The 24,777-nt window shown below is 41.0% G+C and overlaps 1 protein-coding gene across 3 annotated transcripts in view; it reads right to left on the reverse strand.

Annotated features, from left to right (window-relative positions):
• The window catches only part of trio (trio Rho guanine nucleotide exchange factor), a 458,133-nt gene that overhangs the window by 297,665 nt on the left and 135,691 nt on the right, over positions 1-24,777 (reverse strand). For all 3 annotated transcript variants that reach the window (XM_075876473.1, XM_075876472.1, XM_037427115.2), the window contains exons 24-35: positions 22,697-22,819; positions 21,754-21,936; positions 17,216-17,331; positions 13,181-13,357; positions 12,747-12,816; positions 12,581-12,670; positions 8,301-8,438; positions 8,114-8,191; positions 6,050-6,232; positions 5,835-5,948; positions 4,941-5,086; positions 1,638-1,737 (exon numbers count right to left, since the gene is read on the reverse strand). In XM_075876473.1, coding sequence (XP_075732588.1) covers positions 1,638-1,737; positions 4,941-5,086; positions 5,835-5,948; positions 6,050-6,232; positions 8,114-8,191; positions 8,301-8,438; positions 12,581-12,670; positions 12,747-12,816; positions 13,181-13,357; positions 17,216-17,331; positions 21,754-21,936; positions 22,697-22,819 — 1,518 coding nt within the window. The remainder of the gene's footprint in view (positions 1-1,637; positions 1,738-4,940; positions 5,087-5,834; positions 5,949-6,049; positions 6,233-8,113; positions 8,192-8,300; positions 8,439-12,580; positions 12,671-12,746; positions 12,817-13,180; positions 13,358-17,215; positions 17,332-21,753; positions 21,937-22,696; positions 22,820-24,777) is intronic.

Genomic DNA, 24,777 nt, shown 5'->3' on the forward strand with positions numbered 1-24,777 from the left:
AGCAAGTTGCCAACGCATGCTCTAAAATACAATATACAGGGGTGGAAGCGGGCCTCAGTCTTTTGAAGCAGCTTTGGGAGCAAGAATAATGCAGTTTTGGAGCATCAAAATTTAGTCTTGGAGCAGATGTCTCGAGTCACACATCACTGTTAATTAGAATTTTTTATTTATGATAAGCACAAAAAATTTCAGTGGTTTTTACTAAGCATGCAATGCTGATCAAGCGAACAGACTTACCCGTACGTTCTAACCGCACGTAAAATTTCGCAAGCTGGGGGGACGAGCGCTGCTCAAGCAGAGATTAAACGAGGCGGCCGATGTCTATCGCTCAGAGGGTGCACGCGATAGCATCCCACCACGTGTTATACCTGCCGTCAGATGCTCAAGCAGAGAGGAAACACACTGCCCATCTATAACAAGCATGAAAATACACGGGAGGGGTCACTCGAGCAGCAGTGGCGAACTTTGATTCTAAGGATGTGGTTGGGATAGATGGCGCGCGCGCTATCAGCAAGCATCAGCGCACGGCTCGTAAACCGTTTTACGTAGTGCGCTCTCAAAGGGAAGAGATTGTGCAATAAGGGCATTTCTCCCTGGAGCAGCTGTGCTTATTCTCTTACACCTGCGTTTTGTAGAGTGTTGGGATGTCGAATCCAAAAGAGTTAGCTGTCAGTCTTTGTATTGTCATGGGGACGTGATGTTGACGAAGGCAGCAGACAATGTTTTCATGAGCTGGGCGGACCTGTGCCCAGAAAACAAAACGTCAGTCTACAAGCAATACACGCTGTAGACATGTAGCAGGGAACATGAAGCGTCGACCCTCGATGATCTGCCAAGCAGCGAAGTGCGTCGGAATTTATACGTGTACCATCGAAGATTCCAGCGTTATCGCTATAGTGACCACGTAAGTTCCAGAACAAACTCTAATGTATGCGTTGTGCACGTAATCTCATCAGAGGGTTCCGAGATTATCTAAATGGTTCTTAATTTCATTCGGGCGTGGTTTACGCAAGACAGCTTTACGCATATAATGGGGCGGTAACAAAAGGTAACGCCACCTTGACAAGATTCATGCATTCTGTTCACGTGGTGCAAGATTCTTGCATGAACCAAACTACGACGTGACCAAACTAATTTGATATGGACGTGGTTGTGTCCTTTGTGTGGCACACGCGTGTTACTCGGTTGATGATAAAATTCGACGAAATTTGGCATTGCACACGCAAATTGCCGTTTAGGCACAGCTTGGCGCAGCAGGTCAGATTGGCACAGAATGGCGCAATCGGCAGAGCACTTCCACCCCTTGCTTGTCAATAAATTGCTATATAGTGCTGTGCTAACATGGCAAACATCCACGATGTCCTGGAATACTAGTGCAAGAGCTTCAAGATGGTATAACCTCTGAACTTTCATCCTTTTTCACTGTTTGCTTACACATAATATGTTGACAGTTTCATTTTCCTGGACAAAGACTTTACTAGTCTAACTTAAAATTTTCTTTATATGGATGCACTTCTCTCTTCTCATCTGTGCTCACGCAGGAAAGAATGAGCAATAGCATGCCACCATAAGCCAGATACGACAGGTTAATTAACTGATTTAAATGCACTGAAAATCGAGGATCATGCATCACTAACCTTTTCACTGTCAGTAGTGTTACTGGACCCAAAAGAAGCTACTGACACACGCTCCTGCATGTCAGTGAGGCCTTCATCCTGGGAGGAGTCCTCAAAGTCTCTAAAAAGGCAAAACATAACACTGCAAGTTAACGGGAAGATCATATCGTTTCAGTATAAAAAAAAAGTTTACTGGTTTCTGCACACACTTTATTCCAGAGAACCTTTTCTACGTGAGCACCAAAATCTAGTTTTTGTCCACAGCTCTGTTTCAGGTATACAGCTGTTTCAATACAGTGGAAGTCTTTAAAGAGTTACTGACATTTATTTTTGAAACCAGGAATACTATGCCATAAAAATCTGTATAAAAAAAAACTCTGATGAGGTCTAAAGCTAAGAAAATGCTGATGTTTTATTTTAACATTGAAGTCAAATTTCACATGGCCCAACTATCGAAAAATACGCTACTGTGACATTAAGATACAGTACAATTGTGGTGACTTCACACAGCCCTATGGGTAGTTGTGTTGCAGGAATGCACACATACTGTGGGTGTACGCCATTTGGTGATTCATGACTAGCAAAGGTAACCGCAACACAACACAGGACACATTAAAATAAAACACAAAGAGAATGAAGAGGCACGCCGTAGCGAGGAACTCTGGGTTTATTTTGACCACCTGGGATTCCTTATCATGCACCTCTATCTAAGCAGACAGGCGTTCTCCCATTTCTTTCACAGTGACCAGGAATTGAATCCACACCCTCAAGCTCAGCAACGGGGCATGTCACATGCTGAGCTATGACAGCAGGTGAAGAATAAATCCAAGTGATCATGGGAAATAAAGTCCCAATTCTAGAAGCAAACTAAACATAATTTCTTTCTGTTACTCTATAATATCATGAGCTTACTACACCTGCAATTTCATGTCTACCCCTCAAGGGTCCTGGTAAGTTGAAGAGCTGCAAAACATTTAAAAATATATTTTTTATTTATCAATACAAAGCTTGAGAACCTGCAGGAACATGATATATTTGGCATGTGTGAAGGGCACCTCTAATGTTCTGTAAAGAATTAAATCTCAATAAATCGAAATCTTTCAAAGGAAACTGCTTAATAAATGCCAACCTCATGTTTGGTTGGTCTTGCATTCATGTAGTTTTAAAAACAAACTTTGAACAGAACCATCTATTTTTGTTACTCCAGACAAAAATACTTGTAAGCAACACCATAAGGAAATATAAATGGGCTCTTTCAGCTACATCGCTAAATGCATCAGTGACAATGTTGTATGCAGTATTCCTCTGTTTTTTTTTTTCTTTTTCCAGTCTCTTCTTTGTGCTGAGTCATGCTCATTCATGGTTGGTGAACTAACCAAGTGTTTCCAATGGCAAGACCAAAATGCCAGTGCAACTTACTCATGGTAGAAATAAAGCTGAAAGTCATAAATAATTTGAGAATGACAGCTAACGACAAAACCTCAAACAGGGTTTGGTGATGTGGCTCAAGAAGGCAGATACATAAGTCAATAGCTAATGGACCTCCAATTTCTTTTTTTGTAAATTGTTGTTCTATGAAATGTCTTCATGGTGTCCAATTTATTCCTCCTATGCCAGGTGTCCACAACCTGTGGTCTGCAGAAACATTTACAGAACTTGCTCAGTTTGAAAACTCTGTGGTGTTGTGTGGCGCCATCACAAGCTGTAGCTGGAAGTGGCACTGTTGTCACAACAGGCAGTCCAGCAACGTGTGCCGGATCGAGTGTGAGTTGAGAACTGCTCCACTGCTTGACTGAAAATGATGCTGCGGTTCTCAAAAATCGCGGCAGGTTGCGGCTGATATGCAGCAACTTGCTCTGCCTAGAGACAGCGCTCCCATTCCCTTCTCAAGCCAAGGTAAAGTGAAGAGTGATTGAGACGTTCTAGAATGCTGGGGTATGTCCTGTGACAGCGACCTTGTCAGAATTTTGATATACCTCACCACTTATCACCACTGCATTATGATAGAGCTGACTTATGCTTCCCCTTAACCATATGTTTCCCCTTCCTACCCCATGAGAGTACAAGCATGCTTTTTCCAGGCTTGTATATTTGAACAGCGAGCATAACTAGGAAGATATTCTATGTGGCTGCAGATTGCACGACATGTTGACAAGCTGCTGAGATCGAATTAGTGTGGCCCTCAGCAACACAATACTTTGTCAGGAAGAAACAAAAGGCCCCTATTTCATGCTGCATGTTGCATTATTTACGATCACCCCTCCTTCTCTATCACTGCAAGAGGTTCCTGCTTATTTCCAGCAGTCCACAAGGGATCCCACTGTTCTACAGCTTCTCTCAGCAAGTGGATCTCCTGATAAATGTAAACCATTTCACACCTCACTTCAGGTTTTGCAAAGGTCCATTGTAAATATCAATAGACCCTTTTCATAATTGTAAAGCTAGCTTTTTGGCTATGCAGTGTGCCCAACTAATGTCAGCTATTCACTTACTGCAAGTGTTCAAATGCAGTTTGCTTGTGCTATGACGTAGAAAATGTAGACTCTGCCCTCTTGACATAAACAAACATAATAGACAAGCCCCTGCAAGCGCCACTAGTGCCTCGTCTCCACTTGAAACAGGCCACGTGCCACCATTAGCTAGGAGAATACGCAGTGCTGGGAAGTGCACTTGTAAATTATGATTAAGGGCCCCGCTGCGATGGCATAGTGGTTAAGGCACTGGGCTGCTGACCCGCAGGTCGCGGGATCGAATCCCGTCTGCGGCGGATGCATTCTCGATGGAAGTTAAAATGCTGAAGGCCCGTATGCTCAGATTTGGGTGCATGTTAAAGAACCACAGGTGGTCGAAATTTCTGGAGCTCTCCACTACGGCGTCTTTAATAATCATATGATGATTTTGGGGCGCTAAACACCGGAAATTATTATTATTAAATTTTAATAAGGAGCTAAGCACAAGATAAATAAAGCCGTCTTTCTGAGTACCATTATTTATATGTATTCCCTCTATAGAGCACTGCACAAGCCTGGCTTGCATGCTGGATTAATTTTCATAAGCGAAGCTTGTTATGACTCACAGATTTTGGTGGAAACATACACGAAAAACTCGGTACCAGCGAACATACAAAAATACGTATTTGTATGTGCCTTCTTCCAATTAGTTGTGTGTGCCTAACGCAAATCTATTAAACAAGTTGTCTCTCCATCAAAGTTTTGTGTCAGTACTCCTTTGAGAATATCAAGAACATTTTAAATTAAATCAAAATCGGCAAGCACATCATTAGTATGAAGCTTTCACACAAACACTGAAACAAAGGTATGTTACCTGCTCGATCGGTTGCTGAAAAGCTTGGAAGTAAGCTTGGTGCTCTTGTTCAGGTTCAGTGTTGATAGGGTAGAATTAAAGCAGGTTTCCTGAATCACCTGTCGCAGTTTTTTCACCCATGTCTGCTTTACTTCAAGTGAGGAAGCCTGTGTCGACAAAAAATAAAATGCATAAATAGATAAATAAATAAATACACTGTGCTAAAATATGTTTAAAACACACATTTATAGGTAATGGCAAAAAAAATACTGAAGTAAGTATGTGGAATGAAAGTTCATTATGCATAGTATCACTAGTATCACAAAAGTACGTCCAAGTTTAACAACATCCACTAGTAATGAATTGATACTTTTAAGCTTTTAAAAAGTGCCAACCAGAACAAGCCACGCTTATCCAATAGTTTCTTGGCCGGGTAGTTATCTAGTTAGTATGATATGATGAAACTGTGCGGTGTAAGACTTCCGACATGCATGCACAGAACTTATGTTAAACAGACACCAAGCTTCATGTATGTCCAATGTATTAATCCTTCATGCTCGTGTGAACATTATTGTTTCTGGCACACTGACTCATCCTGTCACAGAACTGAGTAGCCCACTAGAACACATTATCACAGACTGCATTTCAGTCACAAGGCATCACAGTCTGAACAGAATGCTATAGATGCCACAATGTTTACAGAATGCATTGAATTAACACACTCTAAGGTCAACAAATTCTTGTTTTCTTTTTTTTTCCCCTTTCTGTAACTGTGGCCCTGCCACAATTAAGAAGCACCAAAATAAGATGTTACAAGAAAAAAAAAGTTTCTAAACATTTTAGTTTACAGTATCACAGAAATGTCCCCAAATTTACAGTTCTGCTATTCGCCCAATCCCAAGCAACTTTCTCTACCTTCAGTATTATCTTGTTCTCGGATGTGGGCCCATGCTCAGTCCACACTGCTGTCCAAACAGCAAATTTGCACTCATCTCCTTCTACGTGCTCTGTTATGCCGACTTCAGATGTCTGTAAATAAACATGCAGGCCAGAGTTTAAGCTCTTCAATAACGCATTTTGGGCACAAGCACAAAGTCAAAAGATAGCAAGAATTAGGAGAATACACTCACCATAAGTTTTTGCTTGTAGACGTATTTTACTTTGCCATTGGAATCTTTCATCTCTTTGCTGAAGAGCAAATATAATTCGAAAAGGAAGATGTGCCGCTCCCGGCCCTTGCGGATAATTGCTCTGGAGTCAAAAACTTGGAAGGAATCTTGCAACACAACTTCACCTAACTGGTCAAGAGAAACCTATAAAAAAGAAACAAAGAAAACAACGCCATACAATGATAACCTAAATGCTACAGACGTTTGGTGGAACTTAGAAGTGTACTGCACAGCATTTGGTTTTGTGCACTATTTGAACACACAAGCTTCTTTGAAAGGCTGATAAATATTTTTATAGAGGTTTCAATTGCATGGCCTGCCTAGCTATCGCTTGCAGCAAATCTGCAGCTGAGCTAACCAACCTCACTAGTTAGCCTACACTTTCGCTACTACCAATACCTACTGCCCACTGAAGACACCACAATATGGTACACGTGGAAGTACACACCATGTATCCCACATAACGCATTGCCTCGTTTGATTAAGACTGCGAGTAATAGTTGCTTGTCCTTGCCAATAAAAGGGATGCAAATAGATGGATGATAAAGATTCCAAGCAGGCGCTGCTATTCACTCAAGGCTGGCTAATATTGCTTCCTCTTGTTTCAACTGTTTGCTACAAGCCTATCAAACAGTCGTTCAAAAGTCAGATATGCAGAACAATTTTTCCTTTCTTCTTTTCACGTGCAGGATCTTGTTTTTTGTTTTTTTTTATACAGGGCTAACTTGAGCCTCAACAACTAACCTTTCAACTGTTGTTTAGCTTGCATACATATTTTGCTGGCTTTCAGACATTTTGCATAGCAAAGAACTAATTTACAAGTGCACAAGACCACTCTGTCTCGCTTGAAAGATGGTCCTTACATGTAAGAACGTGACCTTTTGTACCTTCACAATTTCAGTGCAAGAGTAATGACACATCACATGGCTATCTTGACGCAAGTGCATGCACACACACATGCATGCATGTGCACGCACACACATAAACAAAATGTTCAGCTTGGTAGTTTTAGATACAGTGAATCATTTTTTTTAAAAGCTGGACCATAAGCACACTCATTTACTTGAAGGGACACTTAAGTCAAGTAACAATTTACGTCAGAGTGAAACCGCAATGTATGACAACTTCTAAAACGACAATATTATCAACAGCAGTGTCCTACTTACGGAGAAATTAAGGCAAATGCACGAGAAGAAATGCGCCACACTAGGACGTTCGCAAAATGATCCCGATGACGTCACACTTACCGCCTACAATTAATCACTAGTATTCGATCTAGCTGACCTAAATAAAAAACCTTCTGTGCATCAAGAGGCGCATAAAGTGCTGCTTGTTCGTTTCTGTTTGATTCATGAAAAAAAGAACTGCCGGACGTTACAACAGAGAATGGTGCGAGTGGTTCAAAAATTCAATTTTTGGCTGGTTAAACTGAACAGGGCGTGCCATCTAGTGAGGCCCAGTTGAACCAAGCACGCCTGCCATCTCGGAGGACATAGCAAGAAATCGTCCCATGGCCGTTGTTGCTGCTGTAGGGCTCCCACTACTTTCCCTCTGCTGCTACTAGTGTCAGCGGCCACGCAATAAATCCAGGCAACATTGTGCACGGCAACAATGACGTCAGACGTTTCGTTCAGGCGGGTAATTTGAAGTGCACTAACCCAATGCGGGCCACTAAAATGTGAATTCATTTCAAAATAAGCACTTCCTTAGCACAAAAGTAACACTACGAGGTTTCTGGACCACTATTTCAACAATCGATGTCGACTTAATAGTTGCCTTTAGTGTCCCTTTAGCAACTTCTCTAGTGGCCCATTATTCTCGTACTGTGTGTCACTAAAACTAAATCATGCATCACCTTGCAGAGTGAATAAATATTCCCGTGTAGTAGATTTATGACAACTTCATGTATACATGAAGCTAATTAATACTGCAGTCAACGTAAAAGTTAAAACTGAGTTCTCAAGCTTCATGATAATAATTTTAAATAAAGTTTCACTGAAATACAAGTGAGAAGTAGAAGCTTACATCACAGCCATCCAAAAGGCTCAAATGCATAGCATCATTTGCCTTTTTCGGTACATTCAACATCACTTCCAGGCCATCCTGAAAAAAAGAGAGAGGGGGCAGTTGAAGAAAACAAAAGCTACATATAGTACATGAACATTCAGGTATCACATGTATATTAAAGGAGGGCTGACAGATGCACACTAACCCGTATTTCACCCTGTACACCATCTTCACAGCATGCTAACAGATCCTTTAATAACAGCTGGTACTTTGTTATCCGCTGAACTGGTTTAATCAGATATGCCGGGATGGGATGAGGAACACCATGCCTGTGTTGCACTTCCTGAAATTGTTTAAAAAAGATTTGATTGAAAAATACAAACTGAAACTAAGAACCAAAACAGATAAGGAAAGTCTACATAAACAACTCTGCATCATCACTATGTAACATTAACTATAAAAATTAATAAAAATAAAATAAAAAAGACAAATCTCATACAATAAATAATTCATATAGCACTATCAGTCAGTTTTCAAATGAGGTAATAAAAAAATTCCATTTCAACAACAGAGAACAAGGCCACTGTTTAACCAAAAAAATAACATGTGCTTAACCAAAAAAATATTTTTTTAGCAAAACAATGAAATTTTATTTTCTTCAAGGATTCAATGGTGGGTGAGATCTTTGTTAAAAAAAACCCAAATATATACAGTTAAACCTGCTTATAACAAACCTCCACTTAACAAATTCCTTGATCTAACGAAGTTTTTCTATTCCCCCCATTACCGCAGATAACCACATGTATTTGCGACCTCTTTGCAACAAATTAACAGCAGGAGACAACCTTGATATAACGAATTTTCACCACAGACAATGAGAAATTTTGCCCCGATTTTGTCATTTTGGCACGAGCATGCATCTTTCGCGGTTTCCCCACCGCCGGCAAAGCGGGACGCATCGGCAGCAACTTCCATGCAAAAGTGAGTGCTCATTATTGCATGGCGGTGTGTGCGAGGCAGGTCTGTGCCCCATGAGCCAGCGTTGCCACCACTCTTGCTGCCGCAGACACATGTGTGGATGTGCCCTCCCTCCCCCTGCCTCCAAATCAAAAACAAGAAAGAAAACTACCTTCGCATTGGTAATGCCACTCTTCTGGTTAGCATCACATGTGGGGCCACGCTGCATAAAAAGGGTGCTTTACCGAATAGTTTTCCACGGCATCCGTATCGTTCGCTCTTCATTTTCACGCCATGCGCGCGTGCATGGTTTCATCACAAGCGCACGGTGTGGCCCCCGACAATGATCAGCTTTGCTTTTTTGCTTTTTTATGTGGAGAACCGGGTCGTCACTACCGACAAAATGTCTGATTAGGTGCTAATGGAGACTCTCAGAGACCGTAGTGACAACAGATCTTTGGAGGTTGACTCTTTATGCGCTTCCGTCTTGCGCTGCGCCGCAAGTTCATGTGTCCGTAGCCTTCGCGATTAGCGATTAACTCGGGCAACAACATGAGGGCGAGTTGAATGCTATGCATGGCGATAGTAACAAATTGTAATGTTATATAAAGTAAGGCAGGCAGCCAACTTTTGGATTTGATATTGCGACCCTCTTGCAAAACGCCACAGTCGCTCCAGAGAGAGGCGCTCTTTTCAGAGTCACTGCGCATTGAAAGCACACCGATGCTTGCCGAGATAGTGCGCGCGCCAGCAATCGCAACCACGCCCTTGAAATCAAAGTTCACTGTTGCTAATCGAGCGACACCTCCCTCCCCCCCTCCAGACCAAGTTTTTTCATGCTCGTTGAAGATGGGTTGTTTCCTTTGTTTGAGCATTTGACGGCACTTCTAACACGCAGGGGGATGTTATTGTATAAGCCCTCCAGGCGATAGAGATGGGCCGGCTCATTTGGTCTCTGCTTCAGCAGCGCTGCTCACGTGCTTTTACCCCTTCAAGAAGTTACGGTGCACGGGGGCATGTTATCTATTTGGACTGGTTACGAAACAAGGTGCCGACAACAAAACCCGCCAAGTGTCCATATAATTGCTATCGTAATAATAACAGAGTTTTTTAGCGCTAAATAAGTATTTGGGGTTAGCTCTTTCTTCAGTACCCATTTTGTTTAATTTGTGCACTTGTTTTTCAAATTTTTGTACTGAACCTGAACATAACGAAATCCTCTTTATAACGAATTTTCCTGAGAATTTCTTGATTTCATTATATCCAGGTTTAACTTAGTAAGTTGAGAGTGAATATATAACATATGAGCAGCTTATTCTTCATGCATATGATATTATTATTATAGCTTGACTAAAACTGAAAATATTGCTACGTAGCTGACATATCAGGGGTCAGAAGACGACGAGGAAGTGGTCTGTTGGTTGTGCGTGCTGTCTTCCATCTTAGTCGATGCTATACGCATCAGTTTCAATATAGATTCTAAATAGACAGGCCTCATGCCATTTTTATGTAACATCTTTGTGGTGGACAAGCTGGGTACTTCCCTGTCTTCATCACAAAGCTCCGCAACGGCCGCATCATCACAGGTCCAACCATGTCACAGGTTGAACAACCATCGTCTTCACCACCTGCCCCTTCCGTGACTTATACGTACGTCGTTCTACCTCCTGCTCGTGATACCGGTGTATTTTCCGGTCAGGATGGCATTGACGTCGACAAATGGATCAACCGGTACGAACGGGTCAGCGCAAGCTATAGGTGGGACCCGACTCTTATGCTTGCCAATGTGCTTTTTTACCTCGATGGCCCACCGCGGGTGTGGTTCGAGACGCACGAAGTGGAGATTACAAGATGGGACTCCTTTAAAGAGAAGATTTGTGACCTTTTTGGCGACACCGTTGGGCGGCGGATAGCAGTGCGGAATCAACTGGTGGCTCGTGCACAGACGTCGACGGAGTCGTACGTCGCATACATTCACGACGTCATCGCCCTATGCCGCCAGATTGACGAGCACATGAGTGAGTCTGAGAAAGTGGCCCATGTGCTGAAAGGCATAGCAGACGACGCCTTTAATCTTCTAGTATACAACATTGCCACCGTCAACGCCATCATTAAAGAGTGCCGGCAGTTCGAAGAAGCCAAGAGCCGCCGTATTACTCAGCGATTCACCCGGCTGCCCAACACGGCCGCAACCACATCGTCACGCGCATTGTTCGTCAGGAAATCGAAGCCGCCTGTCCGGCTCCTCTTTAGCAACCGTTTTTGCAACGCTCGCTTTTGACCAACAACAGCCGTCAGTGGCATTAATACAAGCTGTGATAAGGCAGAAGTTTGCGAACCTCGGCCTTCCATCAGCATGTCCCTTGACTCGCCCTGAAGTCCCATCTTACTCCTCAGGACATGCTTGCCATTCACCTCCAACAATGCCCTTCCCTAACCCTTCAGAATGGTGAGCACCCGACGACCGGCCTGTTTGTTTTTTCTGCCACCAGCCTGGGCACGTTTCTCGCTATTGCCGCCGTGGTTGGTCAAACCAACCATGTTAGACCTTCTCTACCTCGGCGCACATGCACCCGACGACCCCTCGACGTTCAGTCGCCGCACCCTTCAATTTCTATTCGTCGTCATCTTACGAGCCCGCTCCCCGTCGCTGCTACGTCGCCAATCCCACTCTCCGCCACCTCGGCGCTTTTCCTCACCGAGCTTCTTTGGACGACCACAGCAGGAAAACTAGATATTGCGGCTTATAGAGGTGAAGCTGCAATACCAATGACGGCCGAAAATCCTCTACCGACACTTCCCACGCACAACCGACAGACCACTTCCTCGTTGTCATCTTCTGACCCCTGATATGTCAGCTACGTAGCAATATAGTGTGCAGAACAAGGTTTTGTGACAGCTGAAGCTGAACAGACGATGACTGACACTGTGTCAACAGTAAGCAGCGATAAGGCTAATGATTAATGTATAATAAAGCAAAATGAGAGCACGAGTGGATAGCTAACCTTTAAGCTTTCTTGAGTGTTCTAATAATAAGAAGGAAGCTTTTTTCTTAGTATGTGAATTGGGTTTAGCAATGAGGTGAAGCTCTGGAATAACTTCAAAGTTTTTCATGTGCATACAATGCTTTACACACAATAAACTCTCGTTAACTGGAACCGGAAGAGACCAGGAAAATGTGTTCCATTCCACTGAAGTTCTGTTTATTGAGAGATGAATGAAAGTGGAAAATCCAAGTATGAAACCAATCCTGCCGGAGGTAGTTGTTCCACTTAGGCAGCAGTTCAGTTTAACAGATTTTCGTTTACTGAGAGTCTACTATATACATCTTTTACACATTCCACCTCGACCCCAAGGTCCCTTCAGCCATCAAAAATAAAGTTAACGACCTGATGCTTGACAGGTGAGAGCACGAGTGGATAGCCCAGTGAGCCAAATCTACAATAGCTTTCTTGGCATCCAGAGAGATAGGTACGAATGTTAAGAAGCAGTAAACATGTGAAAAAAAAAAAAAAAAGTAGTACTCACCTCAAAAAATGTGCCAGCATGTTGAATAAGCAAAGCATTTGACTCTGGTTTGTTTTTACAATATTTCACATAAATTTCGAACTTTTGTGCCTGTAAAAGGAGAAACATGAAATTTTAAAGTCAAAGCATAAGAAATAAGCATTAAACATGCAGTGATAAAACTTACCCATGTCACAAAGCAGTGACCAACATCTTCCGGCATTGTTTCATACTTTTCAAGCTCCTTCAAGAATATACTGAAAATGTGCAAATAATGTCTGTGAGAAAAAGCATTATGACTACAATGCAGCTGCCAAGTCCAAAAAGTACAACATAATATTAATCAGCATTGAAAAAGGTATCGATAAAAAAAAAATCTGGTTCCTAATGGTAAATATACACCACAAAAGGAGTTCAGGGTCTAAATTCGATCCCGACTCTTTCTTCCTAAATTTTCTACTTTTTTATAGTGCCTGGCAAGCTAGAGGGATCGATGCCTTCACATAATTGATGATAACAGAGTCCAATAAAATAGAAAAAGAAGGATCCTAACAAAATATGTCTTTGAACACACACAAAGAAATGGGCTGAGCAAAGTAATGTCGGAAATACACCACTCACCTATTGTGAAACTCAAATATCTCCTCCATGTTGCCAAATAATACATGCTCTTTGCCTATAATGCCCAAAGGTCTGTTCACCTCTGGGTTCCTCAATTCTGCCATGTAGGTATGAATGCATGTCTCTAGGTCCTTCACATAGGTCCTTTCTGTTTGCAACAGCTCGGCCATTATAAACCTTTGAAAAAAATAAGCAAACACAAGGCCAGAAGAAAAGCTTGAATTAATGCAATGTATACTACATTATTTCACTGATGTTACTTGAAAAATGACAGGGGTCAAATCTTAAGTTAATTTGCAAGTATCATAACACTTCACATGCTAATTCAAAAATATGAATATTTGAATGTAAACTCAAATCACTTGCTCTCCAGCAAATCCAATGAATGCGCTACATCAAGAACCGTCGCACACTACAAAAACAAAATAGTTGTGGTGTAAAATTCTATTAAAACAAGGCAATAACCTGAATTATGACTGTACCATTTATGGCAGCCACATTTTGTTTTGTGTCACTATGCACCAGATTAAATATTGAGGAAGACTTGTGACAGGTGCCACCATTATCATAGCATATCCAGATAATTTTACAGAACTAATAGCAATGCAGCTGATAACTGCCAGCAGCTTACAACTTGGTGCAGATATGCCCTTACCAAAATGTACTTTCATCTATTTGAAATGCACCATTTATTTCCAACAAATTTTGTTGAATTTGCTCTATCCTTCACAAAATCGAGAGTAACTTCTTTCCAGCTCAGTGTCATTGAGGGTGGACTTAGCAAACGCATGGGTTCGAGCTTGTTGGTAAGGCTTCATCGATGCGAAACAGCGCAAAAAACAAGGAGACATCATCTTAGTAGTTCAGCACTATTTCCTGCAGGTTTCTTGGTCTTCTTGTTTTTCACGCTGTTTTGCATCGATTGAGAGAGGGCTCTGCACCATCCCCAAAGCAGCAGTGACAAACTTTTTTTCATTTTTTTTCCTTTCTTCCCCGATCAATATTGCTTGCAAAATACCAGCCATATAGGCAACATCTGTTTCCTGAACGTTCGCAACTGCTAGCATGATAACTGTGCGCTCATTGTGTTTATTACTACGGCATCTATGCCCATTTATCCTTGCTACTTAACAGAGAGCAATAGCAAAAACAGATGCTATGACACAGCATATGTGGCACAAAATGCAGGATTACGTTGGACTGTACAACAGAGAGCTAGTAGAGCACTGGGCGATACGATACACAAGGGTTATTGAATGTTGCACCACTCCGAAAGCAATGAGAGCAAGGAGGTGCGCACTTTCTTTGCAGCCACTTCCAGATTCCTAATCATATTCTTATGAAATAGAAACATCAAAATGTTTATTTTAGCTAGGTTGGCAAGGTGGTGTTTTATAACTGTCTTACAAAAAATGAGGCAGTGCAGAGGCCGAATTGCATTCATGTATGTGATTCGGCTCAGCCGAAGTGTTGTCGACAACACTTTACAAGTGAAAGGCAAATATGCTATTTTCTCAGCCTCTCCTCCTTTTTCAACTCCTGTGGAAGCACAAGTGATGTGGCGAACAAAGGCATGCTCGTTTAGAGTCCAAAGTTCCAAATCTGCCTTGTAACGTTAACATACGAGAACATTTAAATTTTGATGCTAAAAATCTTCAACGTACAATTTTTTAGACTTCTTGCCCAAATTTCAGGTCCAAAACATTATTAAGTGAGCCCCTACATCTGCCACATCTATCCACTCCATGTTAAAACCCGTGTTTTCTTGAGCCAATACAATCGTGGAAATAGCAGAGCCTGAGATGTGATGGAGTGAAGCATACCAAAAATCTGAAGGGGCCACTGCTAATCAGACGTTGAATGTATTTGTCTTCAGAAAGTTTTAATAGTTTCAGTAGTGAAGTTCAAAGAAAATTGAATCAAACAACAAACACCATTCGAAAAATATTTATTCGCACACTCCTATTAAATATCAAAATTTGAAAATATTTGAATGATTTGATAATTAGCAGCACTGGTGGCAAATACACAATAGCTTCCCTGCAGTGTTATTTTTCTGTACAGTTTACCTAAAAAAAGGTGAGCACAGGAACATATGAGGCGTGTAGCCAGACTTTTATACTGCCTGTCTCTGGTTATGCATATGCATGCGTGAGTGGTTGATTGATACGAGGGGTCCAACATTCCAAAACCACCATTGGAGTATGAGAGACGCCGTAGTGATGGGTTCCGGAAATTTTGACCACCTGTGGTTCTTTAACATCACCCAAATCTGAAGACGCAAGCCAACCGCATTTTCACTTCCATTAAAATGCACCCACCGCAGCCGGGATTCCATCCCGCGACTTGCGGGTCAGCAGCCGAGTACCTTAGCCACTAAACCATTGCGGCGGGGCTATACGCATGCAAGCGGATATATGTAATATACATTGTGTTTCAAGAAATAAGCAAAAATTCTTAAAAACTCAGTAAAGCACGATATTTACCCACAGTATTCCTAATTAAGTTTTACGTGGTGGCCGACATCTTAACATGAGTAACTACATCAATTACTATGTTAAATGACTGAATTAACTTTTTTAATTAGTAGAAACAGGAAGTCAGGTCCAATTAGAGGATCAGAACACTTTTGTGAAGAGCCCATTGCCACTAAAAAGATTTCTAAAAAGCAGCCGCTGATAATTTTACCCGAGTGATTAAATCTAATCAATTTTGCCAGCAAAACTGGAACGCAGAGGGGCACCCCTGCCATACTCTTCAGCCACATCCTTAATGAGTGTACATTGTTATATCAATCTACTTCGCTTCACTAGTGCGAGTGCTGTGTATTGCAATCATAGTACCCATGGCGATGTAAGTTAGCAAATGTAGAACAACTAGCACCACTGCAATAATTGTAGTGAACAGTGAAATCATTCTGGTCATCCGCTAGTTACACTCATCTGCACTTCAGTTATAGTTTTGCCAGTCAACTAAAGTTGACTTCCATAACTCCACAAAAAATGACATGAGGCGCCTTCTAGAAATCTCAAACTGGCAATGGGCTCTTTTCTTTGCTGGACGGCCCTCAATTTTCCACTCTCCCCAGACTGCCTGTCTTTATTAATTCAAAAGATAATTAATTTGATTTCTCAAATGACATTTGCATTAATTCCTTAGTCATTTTGAGATGCCAGTGCTACAGCAAAATTGATTTTGAAAGCAGAGAGCAAATATGCCATTCCTCTCATTCTAAGAACTTCTGATCACATTGTTTTTTTTTTCTTTTTACACCCTGTATAGTACTGTTTGTGATAAAATGGATGTAAAATGTTTACTGTGACGTAATGTCCTTTAACTTACTTTTCGAAAAGTAATGAGTATGGATACTTTCACAGGTTACTGCTATGAAAACAATTCTATTAAGTAAGCATGAGCAAATTAAATCACTTGAAACTGTAGAGTTTTCAAAATTAACATATATGCATATACTAATTGACTGCATGTAACCTCCCCCAAACGATGGTTTCACTCCAGCAAGGGCTGCTATGCCATGAAACCACCTAGAAACCACCTACCCAGGAGAAATCCACACTACTGCGAAGCCACACTTGAAATAAAATGTTCGTAGTATTACTTGCCCTTCAATGAAGTAGTTTTTAAGATTAAAAGCATGTTATATGGGATTACATGTGCAAAGGATAGTGAATTTTAAAACTTGGCATATTTTACCACTTACAACTCGCACCCTAATCCTATTCAAATTTTTTCACTATTCAAGCTTCTACTACTTCACTTAAATCCACAAAAATGACAATCTCAAATACGTAGTTCCAATTCTTAGAAATATTGTGCAAGTTAGCTCAGTAACGACCAAAATGCTCGTTTTTCTTTATAATATGTGATACATCATATTTAAACTATTCAATTCAAAATTATTCGACCAAGTTACCATTTACCCCAGACACCAAACTCACTATTCCGCCATCCGTACTATAATAAAGCAAAAACATGCAGGGCCAAAATATGAGGCAATATAACCATGCAATCACTTACTCTTTTCTTCGTGCACTCTTGCGTTTTTCTTCATTGAGTTCCTTCACTGCTGACTCTTTCACTTTGCTTTCTAAATTCGGATCACTGTTGCGGTCTAGAGAAAGCTCTTTGGTTTCCTGAAAAAAAAATAATAAGCAGAAGAATACTTGTTAGCTTTTATAAGGCCCTTAATTCGACTTTTTTTTTATATAGCAAAAGGCTGACATCCTTTTGCTACAATAGCATAAACAAAAAGCTTAATGTTCCTCGGAATAGACAGCTGCTTTCAGCTCTTATGATAAAGCCAATTATACTGGAAAGAATGCCTTCTGCTCGATACTTCGGAGGTCTTGCTGCCGACTGCTCATGGCAAACTCATCCCGTTGACTTTGGCAGACCATCGCACTGGGCATTGATGAAGTGTGAGAAAAGCATGACAGGAAATAGGCAATGGAAGAAGCGCTGGAGCGAGATAACAGCCAAGGCATACATTTTTAGCTCTCTCCATTTGCACACAAATGCCAGAATTCCTTCAATTTGTCATTAAATTCCATTTTTATGCCAGAAGGCATTGAATTGATACTATTTAGTTTCTTCCTTAAAGAAAATTGCCTATGTCTCGCTGGTGGGATTTCTTTGAGTCTAGAGGCAAAAAATCTCTAAAATAAATGAATAAAACAAAGATTGTTCTGGCATGGCTGTATTTGATCCCTTGCTTCCACGCTCCAAAAGAGTATCTTGACCAATGGGCTACCGAGTACTTTTTTGCTTGCAGAAAGTGAATGTATATGAGCCACATGAACAAAAACTCCCAGGAGTAAATTAATAAACCAAAATAAATTTTTTAGCACCACTGGATTTCAACCGGGCCTCCAAGCTCAAGACGAAAAGACATGGGCTACGCAACCAAGTCTGCCAAAAGTAAACACAGTCGAACCCACTTATAATGATCCCAGATATAGGTAACAATTTATCAGCTAAAATGAGCATAATTCAGTGCATTTACGATTTTCCTATGCAGCCCATTGAAACTGTGTCCAAATATCATGAGCATTATTCAAAGCCTCTTACATTTATAAGGGACACTTCCAACGTGGTCGCAGTAAAAACACGGCACATATGATGCAAAAAAAAAGATAAAACAGGTATTCTAAAGCATGTGAGAGGCGTGCACTCACACTTGCCCCAGTGTAGCTTATTCGCGAAGAAAATATTGTAAAACGCGGTGAGCGCTGCACGCAGGTTTCAGATGCTGTGAGCGAGGTCGCTCACCTTCTGAGTGTTTCTTCACTGATAGAACAGCAGTGAGGAAAGAAACAAAAATAAATAGAAGGCAGCATGAAGACTTGCGGTCAGTTTTTGCTTTGGCAAGCGTTTATGACACCATTCTCTGCATCTACCACCACTAACGATCAACCAAACAATGCCTTCGAAGGTAAGAAGACATAAATGCTAGTAGCAAAAACTTCTTGTCGCATAACAGTTCACCGCCACGTTCAACTTACCAACCCCACAGTGTGCCGCAAAAAATTTTCTGCCTTATAATAATGTTAAATACTGGTCGAGGATCAATGATAACGACTTTCACACGGTTGCGGTGGTGCCTTTAATGAATAAGCATCATAAAAAAGTGGAGGAAAGGTGGCCAGTGGCAATGAACGTGCCATTTTGACTCATTGCCGACAACCTTATCATAGTCATCTGTAGATATCAGCCTGGGTGCGCATTTAGACTGTGCAGAAGTACAAGCACGTTGCTTGTAAAATGCGCGTCTTCATCATGTTGAACAAAAAGCTACTCGCCACACACTAACATGATCCAGAGTGAAGCATGCACGAAGACCGTACAAATACACCCATACATTAGACTGCAAAGTGACCCGGCATATGACAGCAAGATCCGAGTAAGCGGCACCCTGTAAGCGATGAGCCAGCGATGTTTGGTTCCACATGCCCTTGTCACAAGAGCGGTTAGCACTTTTTGATAAAAATACACAGAAAGAAACTCCGATTATTACAAACACGAAGGAACCTCTGAATTTCGTTTGAATTATCAAGAAGTTTGAATTATCAGAAGTTCTCAGACAGATGACTCTGGGTGAGGTGACAACACACATTATGACTACACTCGGCGACAACTTTCTGTATCAGCACAGCCAAGGCTATAGAGCCCAAGCACGCCCTTTTTTGCTACGCTTCTGCATGTAGTCCACGAAGACTAACTTTTGTACACTGCGTAGCTTAAGAGAAAATATAAAAATAAAATATGTATATAATACGGCCAAAATTCTTCGCATAATTATAAAAAACCTTGGCCCATGCAGGTTTTTCGTTCTTTGCTGTTTCTAGTTTTCTGGTTTTCTGATGTCATTTCACCTTTTTCCTGCCCCGGTAAACAACAATAGCATCGCTCATTTGCAGCAAGTTCACATCGAAGCTTGTGAGCGAGCATGAGTGTGTATTCATTAGGTGATCTGCATTCATCGGAGGAAGAAACGAAGACAGTGCTGCGTCGCGAAATGTTTTGTTTTCCTGCATGTGCAATCACCGAGAAAGAAGACATGTAGGAGTAGTATCATAAGCTATAGTGGGACTTTAATCTATGTAACCACCTTGAAAGTCGCACCGGCGACCTCCCAGTCTTCAGCAACACCAGCTGCTTGGAAGGAAAAATGCAATTGGAAACTGTACCTAAAAGCAATGACCATTTTCCTAAACTGCGTTGCATACCTGGTCGGTATTTTGGCTACCTACTATTGTTGATACGATAATGCTGAAGATTGAAAACTGTAACACCGTTTCCGCCAGAGTCTACAAAGGGAGTGTTTTTTGCACTTTGCAAAGACAACGATTTACGAGGACAAAATTACCAGCGCAAAGCTTCGCTGGGGAAACATGCGCGTTCATGTATATTACCCTCTTGACTGCAAAAACAGCGTTCTTGGCCGATTAGAGATTGAATTTCGCCCACTTAAATTTACGAGCGTCAGACGCCCACCCATGACCGAGCGGTACCAAGATTTCTGCTTCCCGTCGTCGCCTTTGCGTCCACTAAAAATAACGGGAGCGTCTCCAAGAAGTCCTGGCGTCTCTTAAAAAAGGAAAACAGTGATGCCGCCCAAGTGTGCACTGAAATTTAGGATATGATTTTTGGCCTTTGCTTCGTTTTTTTGTTTTTTCAATCGTCCAGTTTTTGATTGGCCATGCCTTTTTTTTTTCTGAAAAAAAAATCTGAACGTTTCAATAGAGCGCCGGTGTTTTTTTCCTTAAATATGATCATTTTATGATTTCATCCCAAATAGATGTAACATTTATTGTATGGTCTAGTGCGCAATCGCACATGTTGAATGCGTTTCCGAAACCGAAATTGCACGAGAACAGACTACTTGGTGTAGTAACACATGTGCAGAAGCTCCGCCCATGTAGTTTCGGCTGTGCTGCCACAGGAAAGTTGTCACCAAGTATAGGCATTGATTTTATCACATTTAAAATTTTTAAGAGTGTTTTAAGCCCTAACTGCACACAGTGAACCAAAAGCAAAGGTGTAAAGCCCACACGTGAATTGGCCATTTACTGCTGATCAGACCTTTTAAAGAAATCGTGAATTGCAAACTGCTTCATTGCTACAGGTACGTGCCTTCAGCACAAAGCTCTCTATACCAGTTTAGAAACATTTGTTTACTTGCAAAGCATTTTTCCTTGAAGGCCTCAAGTGCTTATTTTTATTTTTATGCTGTTAGAATTATATAAGCACACAATTTCTTTTATAGTAATGGAAAATCAGCTGATATTTTCTGGTATGTACCTGAAAAAAGTATGAATTAAGCAAATGATGGAGTTTGAATTAGGAGGCTTTTAAATACATTGAAACAATAGATCACCAACCAAACAATTGAATTTTGTTTGAATTAATCGAAAGTATGAATTATTAGAGTTTGAATTATCATGAGTTTACTGTACTGATATATCCACCTATCGCAGCACTTTCAAGTTTGTTATGAACAAGTTGGATTGTATATCTGAATCGTATAAATGCTTTGTCTAGACAGTGCAAAGCAAATGCAGCAAGAACACTTTCTATGAAAGCTTTGCCGACGTTCGTGGTAATGGTCTAAAGGTTCTTTGCAGGGCAAGATACAAGGCCAACAAGGAGATTCATATAGGTCAGGAAAATTTCAGCTTTGCGAAAATTTGGTGTTAAACGTATTTTTTGATTCTCACACAGTGTAATTAACTTCAATTGTGGCATTAACGCGAAAGCATAGAGCCTTCTGGTGAATCAAAGTGCTACAAGGATCACAGTGTGTGGCCGTAAAACAAGTAGAGTCATGTAACCAGCGTTTTGTAACTTTTGACGAAGGCTATCTGCATGTACGCATCAACTACCACTCACTTCTTCGGACGCAGGCAGTGCCACAAAACTCTAAAAGGCATCAGATTTAATGGAGTACTAAATGCCAATGATTTTGACAGGAATGTACGAGTAATGCACAAGCGAGATATTCACATTACAGCAAATATGTTCATAAAATTAGCTACACAAACGAAGCAGGGACATACCTCCACTTGAATGCCCAGCTTCTGTTCTAGCTGACTACGATACTGGTCCATGCGAAGGCTAAAGTCTTTGTAGCCCTTGTCCACAGCAGCCACCCAGCACTTGATGGCACTGGCATGAGCATGGCCTCGCTCAACAAGACTGTCAGCCAGCTGAAGCAGCAATCGCACCTTCTCTCTTGTTTCCTGCATGGTAGCAAACTAACTTATTTTGCATAAGAGCAGCATAAAAGCAGCAATTTTTGTTATTCTGAGACATCTTCTACAATGTGATAGGGGCACAGTATCCCCATGTATTAATCCGCCTGAAACATGCTTTGTACCCCTGTCTTATCACTATCACCCCCACATGCACAACTCGCATCAGATTACACTTTTTTTTTTTTTTCATTGGTCCATGAAAGGAATTTGCAGCAGCCACTAAAGCCTAAGTTGACAGCAACATGACTGTGGATGGCGACCACAGCTTTTCAAACATCCAACACCTTTTCGCCCAACCAAGTGTCACACGCAATGACAAATGCAAATAGGCATGAAGCATTCTGGCTTTCTAGGAGTTACCATGCAGTTCGAAATGATGTTCATGGCGGTACAGACTGCACTGCATCATTTCAGTTGTCTACAAACATTGTTATTACTCTTTTGCACCCACATTTGCGGCACTTTGCACTTGGTGTGCCCCTAGAATCATCCTAATTAAACGGATTACTGTCAACTATGAATAAATTCACAAGTTTCATTCCATTGAAAAATGTGAATGCTGGCTGGGACCAGAGAACACATCTCAGTTATACTGTTTTCTAAATTACATAGGGTTGAACTAATGAGCTTTTGCTACATTTGCACACCCTTATAAAATTTTACCACGAAAACCTCAAACTTTAACACAAAAAGAAGGAACATGCACAACATTAATTTGAGTGTACTGGATAGTAAGAGCACTTGCCTTTGCATTTCCCTTGAATTCGTTGTGTTCCTTGAGTAACCTCTCCGTTTCTTCCCGACTTTCACCTACACTGCTGTGACTGGTTAGGTAATGTTCTCCTGTTTCTTTTATCCACCCTAGAGCCTGCAAGACATTTATGTTACATTTGACAAGTTTATGCATGAGCTTAAAAAGGTGAATCGAACTTCAAGCTCACAGAAGTACACCATGACCTTAATTTCGTATACCCATCTGCCACAAAAATAACTTCGTTATATATGAAAATTCATTATAAACATTTATTTGTAGCATTGTATGATGACAAAGATATTGTTAATTTGCTTTATATAACCGATAATGAGTTATATCCAAGTTTGTTATATTGAGGTTTCAATATATACCCGAAAAAACTTAACACTTTTGTTTTCTCCCTTTCAGTTTGTATGCATTCATAGAAATCAGAGCATTATTTTTCCTGATAAGGTGAAGCAGTGTATTAATGCTGAAAGGGACCCTGAAACAGTTCTGCGGATTTTGTAGAAACACATTGGGCAAACTAGGTCCTAAGAGACATTTACAGACTGATTTCAGCTCTCTGCATAATTTATTACGTTTGAAAACTGCAAATCGCTGCAGATAGCTGCGACTCGGCCAAATGCGTTTTTAACCGCCCATTCACAAAACAAAACGCTTTGGTAAAACAATGTCACCCCAGCTGCTGATCTCATTGGCTGTGGAATGCGTGGAAGTAAGGTGGTCTGGTAGGATGGCGGCACCTGTCGGAGCAGGTATCAACCACTTGCCAGACGGTGTGTGAGCTGCCGGGCGCACTGTGTGCTGACCTCCGAGATTGCACGCAATCTGTCGGCGTACATCCTCTGAGGTCTAGACTGGACGAAGCTGAAATCGTCGAGTGCGCTCATACATACAGTTTCATACAATAATTCCTAGAGGGGAATGTGGCGCTAGTGTCTATGCGGGCTCCTTCAGCGGCGCTTGTACCCCCATCGGAATTATGGGAAGCACAGGCTTCAGAACTGCTTCGAATAGATTACGTTCTGAGATTTGCTACGCTTGTTCGCCGAATGTAAAACAAACTGATGTGAAGTTATATTTAATTGAAAATTGCTTTATTCTTTTGTACATAAATCTTATTGCAAAAAGCTTTCATGACCGTGAGGCAGAAGTGAAACCTGGACAAATTTAACCACCAAGGTATGCATTGCTCTGCCATTGTATTCCAGATTTAGCCTCAAGATATCATGAATTATTTTTTACAACACTTGCTTGTTTTGCTCTCGTAAGTATGCATTATCTATTTATGCAAATAACAGTACAGTATTAAGGGGGCAGACTGGTTTTAGACATTTTTTGTTTATTTCTTCAGTGATCTTGATAAAACTGCACATGGTTATGCAGTTTTTCCTGCTGATTTCAAATATTTAATTAGTTTTCCTGTAATTCACTTTGTTCCTGAGATAACTTAAGTTCGCCCCCTATTGTTTAAGGCCACCATAGAAGAAAAAGTGCCTAATTAAAAGTGATATTTAGGATATGCCAACATAGACTAATGACTATAGAGTGAAAGTATGGAAGAGGTTTTTGTTTTTAGGCCTTTATTGGTTATTTTGCAACAAAATGAAATATACATTTTCAAAAGCAGTTGGAATTGTGTTACAATACTGATTAGTAGTTAATTAAAAAGGCATGTGCTCTAAATTCTGCTCCCATACTTGCATTCTACACACATACAGCTTTCCACTGCAAAGAGAATTATTGTTATACCTGCCCAAGCTGCAGAGATATTGAGGCCTCAAAATTGAATAGTCACAAATTTACTTTTTTGAGAAAAATGGAAAAAACTGAAAACACACAGTTTCTTTAAAAAGCAACAATCATGGTGTGCATGTTTTGCAATCCTCATGAAGGCGCTCATAAATTAGTAGGAGAGCTCTAGACAAAGGTGCTGGCAAATTATAAAGAAGCCTCAAAGTCGGTTCCCTATTTTTTTTGCAGGTTCTGCATGTTAACAGCACCAAGAATCTGGACAGTTAAAATCACATTACAAAAAAATTACTACTTCCTGGTGCGTGAAAATTTGC

Source organism: Rhipicephalus microplus, chromosome X, assembly GCF_043290135.1.
Source record: "Rhipicephalus microplus isolate Deutch F79 chromosome X, USDA_Rmic, whole genome shotgun sequence".
NCBI lineage: Eukaryota > Metazoa > Arthropoda > Arachnida > Ixodida > Ixodidae > Rhipicephalus > Rhipicephalus microplus.